This window comes from Phyllostomus discolor, chromosome 1 (assembly GCF_004126475.2).
Source record: "Phyllostomus discolor isolate MPI-MPIP mPhyDis1 chromosome 1, mPhyDis1.pri.v3, whole genome shotgun sequence".
NCBI classification, from domain to species: domain Eukaryota; kingdom Metazoa; phylum Chordata; class Mammalia; order Chiroptera; family Phyllostomidae; genus Phyllostomus; species Phyllostomus discolor.
In genome coordinates this window covers 154,365,665-154,380,107 of record NC_040903.2, presented here as the reverse complement: position 1 = coordinate 154,380,107, position 14,443 = coordinate 154,365,665, and the positions used below count along the sequence as shown (strand labels likewise).

The 14,443-nt window shown below is 42.4% G+C and overlaps 1 protein-coding gene and 1 pseudogene across 2 annotated transcripts; both read right to left on the bottom strand.

The window, feature by feature from the left end:
- Window positions 1-2,677: 2,677 nt before the first annotated feature.
- Window positions 2,678-3,734, bottom strand: LOC114492232 (annotated as a pseudogene).
- Window positions 3,735-9,480: 5,746 nt separating this feature from the next.
- RPUSD2 (RNA pseudouridine synthase domain containing 2) lies at window positions 9,481-13,817 on the bottom strand. Of its 2 annotated transcripts, none has more exons than XM_028507746.2 (3): window positions 13,173-13,817; window positions 11,606-11,902; window positions 9,481-10,916 (listed from the first exon to the last, which is right to left on the bottom strand). In XM_028507746.2, the coding sequence occupies exons 1-3, from the start codon at window positions 13,797-13,799 to the stop codon at window positions 10,182-10,184; spliced, it is 1,659 nt and encodes a 552-aa protein (XP_028363547.1). In that variant the 5' UTR covers window positions 13,800-13,817; the 3' UTR covers window positions 9,481-10,181. The 2 variants fall into 2 exon arrangements, with proteins under 2 accessions (XP_028363547.1, XP_035887648.1); XM_036031755.1 differs by having other exon boundaries at window positions 13,419-13,817.
- Window positions 13,818-14,443: the final 626 nt, after the last annotated feature.

Below are 14,443 nucleotides of genomic sequence, written 5' to 3'. Positions count from 1 at the left end.
CTGCTTCTAGGATTCTCTCCTTCATTTTTACCTTGGCTAATGTAATGATGATGTGCCTTGGTGTGTTTCTTCTTGGGTCCAACTTCTTTGGGACTCTCTGAGCTTCCTGGATTTCCTGGAAGTCTATTTCCTTTGCCAGAGTGGGAAAGTTCTCCTTTATTATTTGTTCAAATATGTGTTCAATCTGTTGCTCTACCTCTTCTTCTGGTACCCCTATAATTCGGATGTCAGAACATTTAAAGATGTCCTGGAGGCTACTAAGCTTCTCCTCATTTTTTTTGAATTCTTATTTCTCCATTCTTTCCTGTTTGGTTTTTTCTTTCTTCCTTCTGGTCCACTCTATTGTTTTGAGTCCCAGTTTCCTTCCCATCACTATTGGTTTCCTGTGTATTTTCCTTTATTTCTTTTATCGTAACCTGCATTTTTTCATGTAATTTGTGCCCAAAATCAACCAATTCTGTGAGCTTCCTGATCACCAGTGTTTTGAACTGTGCATCTGATAGGTTAGCTATCTCTTGGTCACTCAAAAGGATGAGTTCTGGGGCACTGATTTGTTGATTTGTTCTTCTGTTTGAGCAATCTCTCTCTCGTTGTTGTTGTTGTTTTTTTTTTTTTTTTGGTCTGGTCGCTCCTGTTATAGTAAGGGGCGGAGCCTTAGGTGATCACCAGGGCTGGGCACCCCTGTCGCTAGATTGTGCCGTTGTATGTGAGGGCAGGGTTGAGAAGGAACAATGGCGGTAGCTCCGTTTTCTGAGGGACCTCAGTCCCTTCCCTGGGATCCTGGGTTGCGCGCTCTGCCCTGTTCCACAATCGCCGCCTCACTGGGTCTGCCAGCTGCTGCTTGTGTACTCAGGGTCCACCCGCTGCGATCTTGTGCACCCCGGATGCCTTACGCGCCCAACTCTCCCTGCTCTCAACTCTCCCTGCTCTCAGAGTCGCAACCCGTGCCTGGCTGCTCGTCTCTGCCCCTCCTACCGGTCTGGATGAATGGGTCTATTTCAACTTCTTGGCTCTCCGACTTCCATTCAGATAAATTTTCTGTCAGTTCTAGGTGTTATTGTGCCTCTAAATTGTTGTTGTTCCAATCTTGGTTGTGCATGGAGGTATGGTGCATCCACCTATGCCTCCGTCTTGGCTGGAAGTCTGGTTAACTTACATAATAATTCTTACTAATAACCCAAGAAGTTAAAATTTTCAAAGTGACAAAAGCAAACTGATAGAGCATCCTTAGTTAGTGGCATACTATGTTATCAAGTCACGTTCCTGGGTTGCCCTGGCTATTAAATCCCCAAATTTTAAATTATTCTATATCATTCTGTAGAAAACTATATGTAAATCCGATTCAATATTTTGGCTGTGTTTCTCCAACAGGGATTTCCAAATCTATATTTGAAAATCCAGCCTTTGGTTTAGATTTATGATAATCAGGTAAGTACAACCGACTCAAAATTCCTTAATGGGAGGAAAACCTAGATAACAAGTTAATAATGGATTCAGCCTCAAAAGGATAATCACCATGTCAAAGACTACACATTCCTAAAATTTAAAAAAATTATTTATGTTGTATAGCCAAATTTCATAGCATGCATACATGCACATATATATTTATGTGTATGTACATTATATATTCACATTTCCATTCATCTAGTAAGATCCCATATTCAAAAGTTTTATATCATGCCCTGGGCAGCATGACTCAGTTGGTTGGGCATCATCTGGCAAGGCAAAAGTACACCAGTTCAATTCCCCATCAAGGCACAAGCCTGGGTTGTGAGCCAGGTCCCCGATTGGGGCAAGGCAGCTAGTCAATGTTTCTCTCTCACATGGATGTTTCCCTCCCTCTCTTTCTCCCTCCTGTCCCCCTCTCTCTAAAAATAAGTAAAATCTTTTGAAAAACCAGTTCATTGAACAATTGAAAAAAATAGTTCATATCACAACATATGGAGAAGAGGTAAGTAAGCAGTACAAAGCAATTTGCATTCTCCTAGAAAAGTAATGTCATTTCTACATTTTAAGAAAGCTGATAATTTGCTCTTGTGACACTAGGTAGGAATGCTGAACTACTGCCTAGCAGCTTTATTTAAAAATAAAGAACATAAAATGTTTAGAATGACCATTACTTTTTTCCATATATTGGGGAGATGGTGGGGGTAGAAAGAGGGGAGAGAAAAATCAGTAACTTTTCAAAACTGATAATCTTTATCAGTTATCAGAACTGGACTGAATTTCATTACATTTTAGACTTGAATAGCTCTCAATAAAAATCATGAAGGTGCTTAAAAGTAAAAGATTCATAGTATGAAGCCCGAATAATGACATTGCAAAAACAAGTCAAGATTGTGCACAAAGCCTCCAAGAATATTGCTGTGGTTTTACCTTGGACCTACAACCATGGTCTGTTGCAAAAGTAGATCATACACACAAGGTAGAAAAAACATTAAATTTTTAGCTAAAGGCAGCGGTTCTTTTTTTTTTTTTTTTTAGATTTTATTTATTTATTTATTTATTAGAGAGGTAAGGGAGGGAGAAAGAGAGAGAGAGAGAAACATCACTGTGCAGTTGCTGGGGGCCGTGGCCTGCAACCCAGGCATGTGCCCTGACTGGGAATTGAACCTGCGACACTTTGGTTCATAGCCTGTGCCCAATCCACTGAGCTATGCCAGCCAGGGAAGGCAGCAGTTCTTTTAAAGGGACATCCCCAGCAATCCAGTGAGTAGTAGAAGGTAAGTATATTAAGTGCATGAGAATCCTGAAAAATATGACGTCTTATTCAGTAGAGTCATCCCCGACTATACGACTATAATTTCCTCATGATCCCCAACCTCAGCCACCTCCACATCCCCTGAAGCCTCCTTTCTTCTTATAATTAAAGTTGCCCAAATTGCTACTATATTTCCCTCTAGGAGGATTATAAATCTGCCTGACATCCCTTTTTGGTCCTGCTGGAAATTTCTTGGTGGTAAACCCAAAAGTTGTATCTTCATCAGCTCTCTTTTGACTGATTTCAACCTTCTGTATATTTCCAGGGTAATGTTACTGTGCTCCTATAGGAGGAGGAATGTGGAAGAGATCCTTGATTAAAACAATGGCATTCTTTGTTATTTTTAATGCAATAACTTTAATCTTGTTCTCTTCTGTTTATAAGGCCTTGTCTCTTTTCCCCTGGAGAGCCAAGTGAAGTTGTCTGATACAAAACTTCAGACCTTGTGCAAAGCACTGTAGCCTAATTTTAAAATCTTTGAGCTCTTCTGCATTCAGTTTGACTGTTAAGAAATCTGGAAGTTTTCAGTCCAACTGCTAGAAGCTGTATGACAAACATTACACATAACTGAACTGCAGCTTGGGTTCTTCATTACCAGGATTCTCCATTTTCTGCTTCTTCTGGAGGGAGAGGCATAATAATATGCCTCTCCAATAATATGACTCCAATAATTTATTTTGATTCCTTAAAGTTCTTTCTAGCTTTTCCATGTCATCACAAAATGAACTCATCTCCACCAAGTTTCAATACCTCCAAATATATATCGGGACTTCCCACTGAAATAGTCAAAGAGCTGAGGTTAGGGCGAACCTGCTCACAGAAATAAGCCACAGACTTTGTAGAATGCACTTTAAGAGAAGAGGGGCACCGTCTGTACTGTAAGAGCCTGGCCACATATTCGGGATCCGATGGGTTCAGTGTTCCAGGTCAGCCTGGTTAGCTACCAACTCTGTAAGTTGCTGTCTAAAAGAGTTGTAACCCAGGATACTTTGTTCATGAATAGGACAGACTCTTCCCCAGTCACATCTTCTAGGACCTGTTTGGATTCAGTTCATCTAAATTCCTTTACTTCCTCTGTTAAGACTTCATCTGGTGTGGCGCGGCGGGGAGGGGATGGTGGTCATGGTAGGGTGAAAATGGAGACAAATGTACTTGAACAACAGTAAAAAACCCCCCCCCAAAAACAGTCTTCTGCAATGCTTAAACAAAGTAGGCATGTGAAATGTATAGAAAAAAAAAATAAGTTTAGCCCTAGCTGGTGTAGCTCAGTGGATTGAGCGTGGGCTGCAAACCAAAGCGTTGCAGGTTCGATTCCCAGTCAGGGCACATGCCTGGGTTGCAGGCCATGGCCCCTAGCAACTGCACATTGATGTTTCTCTCTCTCTTTCTCCCTCCCTTCTCTCTCTAAAAATAAATAAAATCTTGAAAAAAAAATAAATTGGTTTAAGAAAGAAAGAAAAAAAATAAATTTAAGTATTAGTGTCAAAAAAAAAAGACATCATCTGGTAAAGTCTTAAATTTTGTGGAAAGGATTATGATTACTCATTCTCTAACAGTGTCCTCTCCTTGAAGGATTTGGATGAATAAGCCACTTAAAGTCCCTTTTGCATCGATTTAAATAAAGCTAACAGGGCATTGTTCATTAAGTTAAATTCTGCAGTCATCTGCTTGCAAAAGTTGGATTAGCGTATCAGCCACTGGGAACTTTCCCCAGTGGCAAATTGAGGAAACTCTTTAATTGCTTGTTAGTGAATTGATACATCTTGATCCTCACAGATAACTAACTGTGCACTGATAACAAAAGCAGACAATTCTGGAAAATGTTTAAAGAATTTTGATATAAACTGAGCTACTTATCTTTTTATCTTGGCACCACCTTTCACACCCTCCAGTATCATAGGATCAGCATCTGTATGTTGACCACTTGCTTCGTGCCACTGGCTAGGATGCCGTAATAGTAGTAAACCTCCTCCACAGCCAGAATGGTGAGCAACAGGCCCAGGGCTCCCTCCTGTTGTCACTGTAGCCCTCATTGGTGCCTCCATTGTCTCCAAAGTTCCCAAAGCCTTCGAGCCACACTATTATGCTTCCAGCTGCTGCTGCTCTGTCACTTTACTAGGTAATTCTTAGTTGTTCTGATGTAGTTAATAACTGATCAAATTGCCATTTGTGAAAACATGAACAAACTTCAAATGAAGAGAGTATGCAAAGGGTTTAGAGGGGAAGAAGTAAAATTATCTCTCTCTGCAGATGACAGGAAAAAATACAGGTGCTTTAACAATCCACACACACACACACACAGCATTAAGCTAATAAATTCAGCAAAGTTGCAGGACACAAAATCAACACAAAAATCAGTTATAATTCTATACACAAGTAATGAACAATCCAAACAAAATTAAGAAAACAATTCCATTCAAAATAGCGTCCAAAAAAATAAAATATTTAGGATTAAAATTTAACCAAGGAGGTATAAGACATATACACTGAAAATGACAAAACATTGCTAGAAGGAAATGGGACATCAAACTCAAAAACTTTTGTGTATCGAAGGATATAATCACCAGAACAAAAAGAACCTGAAGAATGGGAGAAAGTATTTGCAAATCACACATCTGTAAGGTTAACATCCAGAACACGTAAAGAACACATACAGAATTCAACAAAAACAACCCTACTAAAAAATGCACAGACTTGAATAGACATTTCTCTAAGTGATATACAAATGGCCAAAAGCAAATGAAAAGATGCTCAATATCACTAATTACCAAGGAAATGCAAATCAGAACTACAATGAGATTATCACCTTACACCCATTAGGTGATAATCACCATTAGGATGGTTACTGCTAAAAATAAATAAATAAATAAATAAAATATTAAGTGTTGGTGAGGATGTGAAAAAATTGGAACCCTTGTTCATTGTTGATAGGATTGTAAAATGATGCAGATGCTATAGAAAACAGCATGGAGATTCCTCAAAAACTTACAAGTAGAATTTACTATATAATCCAGCAATCCCATTTCTGGATATACATTCAAAAGAATTGAAACTGGGATATTTAAGAGGCATTTGCACAACCTTGTTCACAACAGCATTATTCACAACAGCCAAAAAGCAGAAGCAGCCTGTGTTCATAGTGAATGAGGGATAACAAAATTTGGCATACACGCACGGCGCAGTATTTATTGTTCAGCCTTAAAAAAGAAGGAATCCTGTCACATTACAACCTGAATGTACCTTGAGGACATTATGCTAAATGAAATAAGCCGATCACAAAGATGAAAGTGTATGAGTTCACTTCTATGAGGTATCTAAAGTAATCAAATTCATAGAAACAGAAAGGAGAACAGTGGTTCCCAGGGCCCTGGGGTAGGAGGGGAAAGAGGGGTGGTATCGAGTTTCTGTCAGCTGAGAAGAAAAAACTCTGGGGATCTGTTTCACAACAACGTGAACATACTTATCACTGCTAAACTGTACACTTAACAGTCCAGAGTAGTAAATTTGTGACATGTTTTTTACCACAATAAAAAACTAAATTAAAAAAAATCTTATCACCCTCTTTTGTAGGAATGAAATCAAAGCAGTGTGGCAGTGGTGGAGGACAGACACAGAGATCAATGGAAAAGAATCAAGAGTCCAGAAATAAACCTATACATCTGTTGTCAATTGATTTTCTACAAGAATGCAAAGATCATTCAATGGGGAAAGAACAGTTTCTCTAACAAATGGTGCAAGTGGGGTTGTGCTGCCCTCTAGGCAAAATTCCAGAGGCAAAGGTTTGGGGATAAAGGAAAGGAGTCTTTATTCGAAAGCTTCACAATTTTGGAGTAACAGCTTTCCACATGCCTTAGTCATTTAAACCTATCAGTTAAGGCTAAGCTCTTCAATTCTTCAGTTATAGCTTTAATCACACCTATTAATTAAGGCTACACTCTTTAACACCTGCTTTCTCCTAGTATTCTCTCTGTTTTAATTATCTTATTTCCATAGGATTAGTTTACAAACTAGAACAATGTAAGATACAAAAACTACACAATTTTGGAAGAACGGCAGGCTTTTGCCTTGAAGGTTGTTCCCTCTATAAGATACCCAAAGAAGAATAACCCTGCCACCCTCTGACTGGCCAGCCTGATCCTAGGCTGCATCCGGAGTTCCTTCCCATCCAAAATACTGTCCATTGGGAAACACTGGCAGCTGCAGGATGTTCATCCAGGCATCCCTGAAGCAGAAGTGAGAGCCGGAGAGCCTGAGAGCCCTTCTTTCATTTCAAATCTTCTAGTCCATAATTCCATTCACTCTGGAGGCAATCAGCTTCTCAGCCAATCCCATCCTATTCTGTTTACCATTGCCTCAAGCAACCTTCTCTTATGGCTCCTCCCTGCTCCCCTGCCACCCCACGCCAGTGATCTGATCAGGTATCTGTATCACCAAGCAAAGTGGACATCCACATGTAACAGAAAGAAGTTGGACCCCTATCTCACACCACATACAAAAATCAACTCAAAATGAATCCAACACCTAAATATAAGAGCTAAACTATAAAACATTTAAAAGAAAATACAGAGGTAAATCTTCATGACCTTAGATTTGCCAATAGATTCTCAGACAATTACATCAAAAGCGCTAAAAATAAAAGAAAATGTTGGACTGCATCAAAATTACACTTGTCAAAGGCACAGGCAACAAAAGCAAAAACAGACAAGGGAGACTACATCAAGCTAAAAAGCTGGACAGCAAAAGGAAGCAATTAACAGAGTGAAAGGCCACTTATGCAAGAAAATATCTGCAAACCATCTTTCTGTTAAGGGGTTAATATTAAAAAATATATTCCCAGTCAGGGTACATGCCTGGGTTGCAGGCCATGACCCCCAGCAACCACACACTGATGTTTCTCTCTCTCTCTCTTCCTCCCTTCCCTCTCTAAAAATAAATAAAATAAAATCTTTAAAAAATATATATAAGAAACTTCCTCAATTCTATAGCAAAACCCCCTCCAGCCACAAATAAGACAATTAAAAGATGGGCAAAGGATTTGAACAGATGTGTCTCCAAAGACATACAAACTAGGCTCAGAGAAGTTTTAGGTTGGTGAGCAAGAAGGCATCCACATGCCCAGGTGGTGGCATCTACGGGGTCAGAAGCACCTGTGCTCAACACCCTTCCAGACCTTACCCTATCTCTTCACCTGGCCATTCATTTGTATCCTTTAATATCCTTTGTAATAAATCAGTAATCTACCAAGTAAACCATTTCCCTGAGTTCTGAGCCATTCTAGTAAATGATTAAATCAGAGAGGGTTGTGGGAACCTCTGATTTATGGTTGGTCAGAAGCACACAGGTGACAACCTAAACGACACCGGCAATGTGGGACTAAGCCCTGAATTTGTGGAATCTGACCCTCTCTCCAGGTGGACAGTGTCAGAATTGAGCTAAACTGTAGGACACCTCCTCACTGGTCTAAAATTATTCCTTGGTGTGAGGAAAACTCCACACATTTGAAGTATAGAGTATTCTCTAAGAAGTGAGTAAAGGAAAACAAGATTTTTTTTTCAGGTATCTAACAAAGTCAAGCACATAGAAACAGAGAACAGAATGGTGATGTCACAGGTTGGGAGCAGGGGAAAATGGGGAATTACCATTCAACAGGTATGATATTTCAGTTATGCAGGATGATTGAGTTCCGAAGATCTGCCATACAACACTGTGTTTACAGTTAACAATACGTATTGTGCACATAAAAGTTTGTTAAGGGACAGATCTCATGTTAAGTGTTCGTACCACAACAAAAAAAATTAAAACTTTTGTGAATAAAAGGACACTATCAACAGAATGTACAGACAACGTACAAAATGGAAGAAAACACATGCAAATTATTTATCTGATAATGGTCTTATATCCAAAATACATATGGAGGTCTTATAACTCAACAACAAAAAGGCAAACAACCCAACTCAAAAATAGTCAAAAGACGTTTCTCCAAATACATAAAAATGGCCAATAAGCACAGGCAAAGATGCTAGACATTATTAACCAATAGGGAGATGCAGATCAAAACCATGAGATAATACTCCACTAGGCTAACTATAATCAGAATAACAGAAAACAAGTATTGGTGAGGATGTGGAGAAATTGTAAATATGGTGTGTAGTCCACAGGAAGGTAAAATTGATAGGGCAACTGAAAGAGTTAAAAGACGTTAGTTTCTATCATAGTTGACAGGCTTAAGGGATTAATGCCTGTGGGAAGCTGTTATTCCAGGAACTGGAATGCAGGACATACAGGACTCCAGGTTGACAAGCAATTCAACCCTTATGCCCCAGGGGCCTGCAAACTACGTCTCTGAGCCCTGGTGTGCCAGGGAAGGAACATGTGTGTGGCAGATAAAGAACTATTGATCAACAGATAAATACTAGGAAGGTTGCATCCAGACTGAAACTCTTATCTAATTAACCTTTTTTCAAATCCTTTACCTACCCTTTTCTTCTTCCCATAAACAGGTGGGCTTGAGATGAAACGTTAAGACTTTTTTGAAGGTACACAGTCCACTATCTTCTCAGACTGCCGCATCTAAATAAAGTGCCCATAAAGATTCAGTCCTTGTCCCTACTCAGTGGTTGTGGTGGTGACAGGCAGCACAAATGCTGGCTTTTCCGGTTTCAAAATGGCTCAGCCACTATGGAAAAGTTTCATGACTCCTCAAAAATTTAAACACAGAATTACCATATGACTCAGCAATTTTAGTCTTTGGTACAAAGAACTGAAAATACAAATTTGAACAAAAATTTGTACACAAAAACATAGCCAGTATAATATACCCCTACAATGGAATATTCTTCAGCCATAAAAAGGACAGAGGTACTGATGTATAATATAAATTGGATAAACCTTGAAATATTAGGCTAAGCAAAAGATGACAGACACCAAAGAGTTCTCTTATCATATGATCCATTTATATGAAAAGTCCAGAATAGGCAAATCCATTGAGACAAAAAGTAGATTAACCGTTACCAGTGACTGAGATGAAGGGGAAACGGAAAATGACTGTTACTGGGTATGGGCTTCCTTCTGGGTGATGATAACACTTGGAACCAGGAAAGAGATAATGGCTGCACAACATTGTGAATGTGCTAAATGCCACTAAAAAGTATACCTTAATATGGTTAATTGTATGTTATGTAATTTACCTCAATTAAAAAAAATGCAGTAGGAAAACCAGACACGAGATATAAGAAAAAGGGAGATATTTACAAACCAAAAAGTCCCCAAACTCTAGCTGAAGGAGGTAACAAGTATAAGCAGTTCCTTTAAGAATCCAGCTCCACTCCTAACAGAAAGCTTGAGTACTACTCCATGAGGTCAGTTCCTATTCCATGGCTTCTTCCAACCCAAGAAGTAATCTTTCCATAGGCCACAGGTCTCAGTTCTCTTGCCAGTCATCCTGTGCCCAGGTAGGCATGGGTGAAGAGTACTCGAATCCTGGTCCTTTATAGCGTAGGGCATGCAGAAACATCACAAGGTCCTGGGGCAAGGGGTCCTGTCGCACCAGTCGGCACTCTGCACAGAGTGGGTCTATCTCTTCATTCACAACATCTTTTTCAGCTGCATTCCCTGGCGCCAGGGCCTTTGTGTCCAGACCCTGAGGGGCTGCCTCAAGTATTCCATCCATCTGTTGGGCAGATGAAACCAAGCCTTCTAGGTGGTCCTTGCCCAGCTCTGAGGAGGGAGCTGTGGAGTCTGTGAGTGCTGAGGACAGGTCACCTTCACAGAGATCTATCACATCCAGGCTCTGTTTGGCTTGGTGCTCTGCCACAAGGTCCCGCAGCAATTCCTCATCCGTCTTGGGAATGTGGCCACCCTGGCCCCGGGAGGGACCCCAGGCCACTGAGTTGTAGATGGGGTCATTTAGGATGGGGTGGCCCAAGAATTGGAGGTGGACTCGGATCTGGTGGGTACGACCTGTGAGTGGCCGACACCGCACCACACTGGAGCGGCCGTTGTAGCTCAGTCTCTGAAACACTGTCTCGCAGGGCTTGCCCCGAGTATCTACACGACACACCCCTACCTTGTAAGACACTACCAAGATGGGTTCCTTGCAGGTTACTTCCTCAGCGGGAAACTCCCCCTCTACCCGGCACACGTACTCCTTCTCCAGCTGCACAGGAGGGAAGAGGGAGAAAATCAGCACAAAGCCTAAAGTCATGAAACCCTGATCCTCTGCAAGTGGTGAGGAATACACCAGTGCCAGACAGAAGACGATGCAAATCCCAGCTCCACTATTTGCCAGTTTTGTGACTCAGAGTCCATTACTTAGCCTCTTTAAACCCATTTAACTTGTCTAGAAAAAGTGAAATTAGAAAAGCTTTTATCTCAAAGGGCTGTTATAAGGATTCAGAAAGTTAGACTCAATGCATTTGGTACTTAGCCAGGTATACAGTAAGCGCTCAATAAATGTATCAATCAGATCCACAATTACAAGTCTCAAGACCACAATCACTATCATTTAACCATTTTACCCAAGCCTCTTCCAATTTTATCCACAATCTTTCCACCAGGTAGGCTCTCCCCACAATCTCAAAAACCTTGCTCAGCCTGTCAGCACTTTAAAACATCAAAAGAGCAAAGTACCAAGAGAGGCAGTGTATGCCATCTCTAAAAATCTCTTGACACATGAGATATTAATAAGCCGTTTTTGGCACTTTAGGAGTTAACCTCCCTGAAGGTAGGACACATGGCCAGATCAAATACAATGGCCCACTTCAGCTAGGACTCAGGGACACCCTTTTGACACACAGCATTTGTGAGCCCAGGAAGAGACTTACGTGAGACAAAAGCCAGGCTCACCTGCCGGTCCCGAACCTGCTCATGTATTCTCTCCGAAACAGCTGCTGTCTTGGCAAACATGAGGACCCCTGAGGTAAGGCGGTCAAGCCGATGCAGTGGGTGTAGCTCCTTCAGTTGGTGCTCCTTGCCCAGGATGAAGATGACCGTGTTGTGTCGGAAGCGGCCACAGGGGTGCACAGGAATGGAAGAAGGTTTGTCTACAACCACCACATCTTCATTCTCAGCCAGCAGGCGGACAGGCTCTGCTGTGACTGGTGGCTCATGCCTGTGCACTGTGTTCCGCAAGAAGTCATTGTCCTGCCAACAACACAGGCAATCGGTCAGCCCGGAGGCCAGCAACCTGTCACCAGTCAACCTCACACACAGCCTCCTGTTATTTATTGACACAGAAGAATGGTCACAATATGTCCTTACACAGAAAAAGCAGTATGTATAGTGCATTCTCATTTTGTAAAAATGCAGACACACAACACAGGCAGAAGCAGGCACTGGAAAAAAGAACTAAAAGGATATACCCAAAACATTAATGGTAATATCTCTGGGTGGTGGGATTATGGATGGTTTTTGATTTTGCTTATTTGTATTTTCTCTATAATGTTATATTCAAAAGATAAATATTTGTCTAAAATAGAGGAAAAATCTCCATAAATCATCACTTTTCATGACCTTCAAGAAATAACACCAAGCATTAAGTCCAGAGATCTGAGCTCTAGAGCTAGATTCCCCACAGGCCCACTGCAAGTCACTTCACCTCTCTGGGTCTGTGTCCTTGTCTGTAAAATGTGAAGGCTAGACCAGATCTGTGCTTTTCAAAAGTGGGATGGGGAAGAGGGTTCAAACCACCATCCATTCCCGGAATGCTGAAATCTCCTCCTCTCCTCTCACAACCTGGTGAGCCAGTGTTACTGACAGGGGTGTCCAGTACCTCTTAGTTGTGAAGGAATTTTAAAGAAGGGTCAAAGCACTGGGCTAGGCAGCTTGTCTTTATCCCTGACAGTTCACCATTCAGTCATATCAGGCTCTATAGTAAATAACTGAAGTAGTTATAAGAACACAGGCTTTGGAGGCGACACCGTTGCCTTACCTCTGCAAGGTTTACCTTAGTTTCCTCACAGGTAAAATGAGGTGGCAATATATACCCCACAAGGCTGTCGATAAAATTAAATACTAAGTACTTAAAATGCTTAACTCTGTACCCAACACATAGTAAGGAGACATAAATGACAGCCTCTACTATATTATTTGTACAGACATCCACAATGCAAAATAGAGAGTGATCATTGTCAGTGCCAGTGGTACAAGGCTGCTGCATGAAAGGAGCCGCAAGAATTTCAACTTCAGTCCTTTGGAAACAAGAAAGGACTATTTTTGAAGCACTGAGTTTTGAAGCGCTGAGGCTACTTGTGGAGATGGGGTGAGAGGAGGGGGCTGAAAGACTTTTCCAAGTGAAAGCGAGAAAGCTTCGGAATTACTCCGATTTTACTCCAGTACCTATGTCCTACTTGCTCAGGAAAAAAACCCTGCCCCTTTCCTCGCTCCCTTCCGGCCGGCCCTATCAGGACTCTACCTTGAGCACAATGCTGAGGTCCTGTACCGGCTCCTCGTTGAGGCGGAGACGCCCTGCTTGGACCGCAGCCTCATAGTAGGACAGGGGCTGGGCTCGGAACTCGGTGCTGAAGACGTGCAGCAAGCTGTGGCCCACCCAACGGCCTTTGCAGTAGGTTCGGAAGTCAAAGTAGTAAGGCCGCACTTTGCGCAGGCCGCCCTCGAAGTAGTAGCTGGTCTCTGCAAAGTGCTCATCGCCGAAGCTCACCCCTGCCCGGCGCTTCTTCGGGGGCGGCACCACGCGCTCCCCGGTTGCGCCCCGCCGCTTCTTCCGTTTGCCTGGGTCCTGCGATGCAGCCGAGGCCTGCTCCTCGCTCCCTGTGGCCTGCTGCCCGTCCTTTGGGGCCAGCTCCACTCCCCGGGCCGCCGGCTGCGGGCGCCCTGGGGGCGGCTCACCCCTCGCGACGCCACCCGCGTCTCCGTTTTGCTGAACCGGAGCCCTCAACCCGCTCGCTGCCTCCGCCTCAGTCGAGAGCGTTTCCGCCATCGGGCCCCTAAGGCCACTGCAAGTCCTGGCAAAGCGTAGGCACCGCAGGTTCATACACTCGTGCACGCGAATCGGGAGCCATCCACGGACGCGTAACCACATAACCACGCGGGCTCTACTCTTGGGTCGCAATCTGAAGACGTCACTCAGCACCAGCCAATCCTGAGGCCCAGTGCCGATGTGGGGACTGTGAAGAAAGGGAGTGAGGGGAACGAGTTGAATGAGTTGAGAGGCCAGTTGAGAGACTGTGAGACTCAACAAAAGCATTGATTTTATGTAGATATACTCAAAGTTCCTTTGGTCTGGAAAAGCTCCTGAAAAGAGATTTATTTACTTACTTACTTTAGAGAGAGGAGAAGAAAGAGAAACAAACATCCATGTGTAAGAGAAACCTGATAGGCTGCCTCTCCTATGTGCTCTGATCAGGGATCAAACCCGCGAACTTTTTGTTTAAGGGATGATGCTAGCTAGGGATCTTTTGTTGCTGTCGTCGTTAATTGTTTTTTTAAAGATTTTATTTATTTATTTCTAGAGAGAGGGGAAGGGACCGGGAGAAAGAGGGAGAGAAACATCAATCAGTTGCCTCTCCTCTGTGCCCCAGCCGGTACCAACCAGCAACTCAGGCATGTGCCCTGACTGGGAATCAAACAGTGACCTTTTGCTTGGAGGAATGATGCCTAACCCATTGAGCCACACCAGTCAGGACTAATTGATTTTGTGAGAGTAAGAGAGAGTGGGGAGAGAGA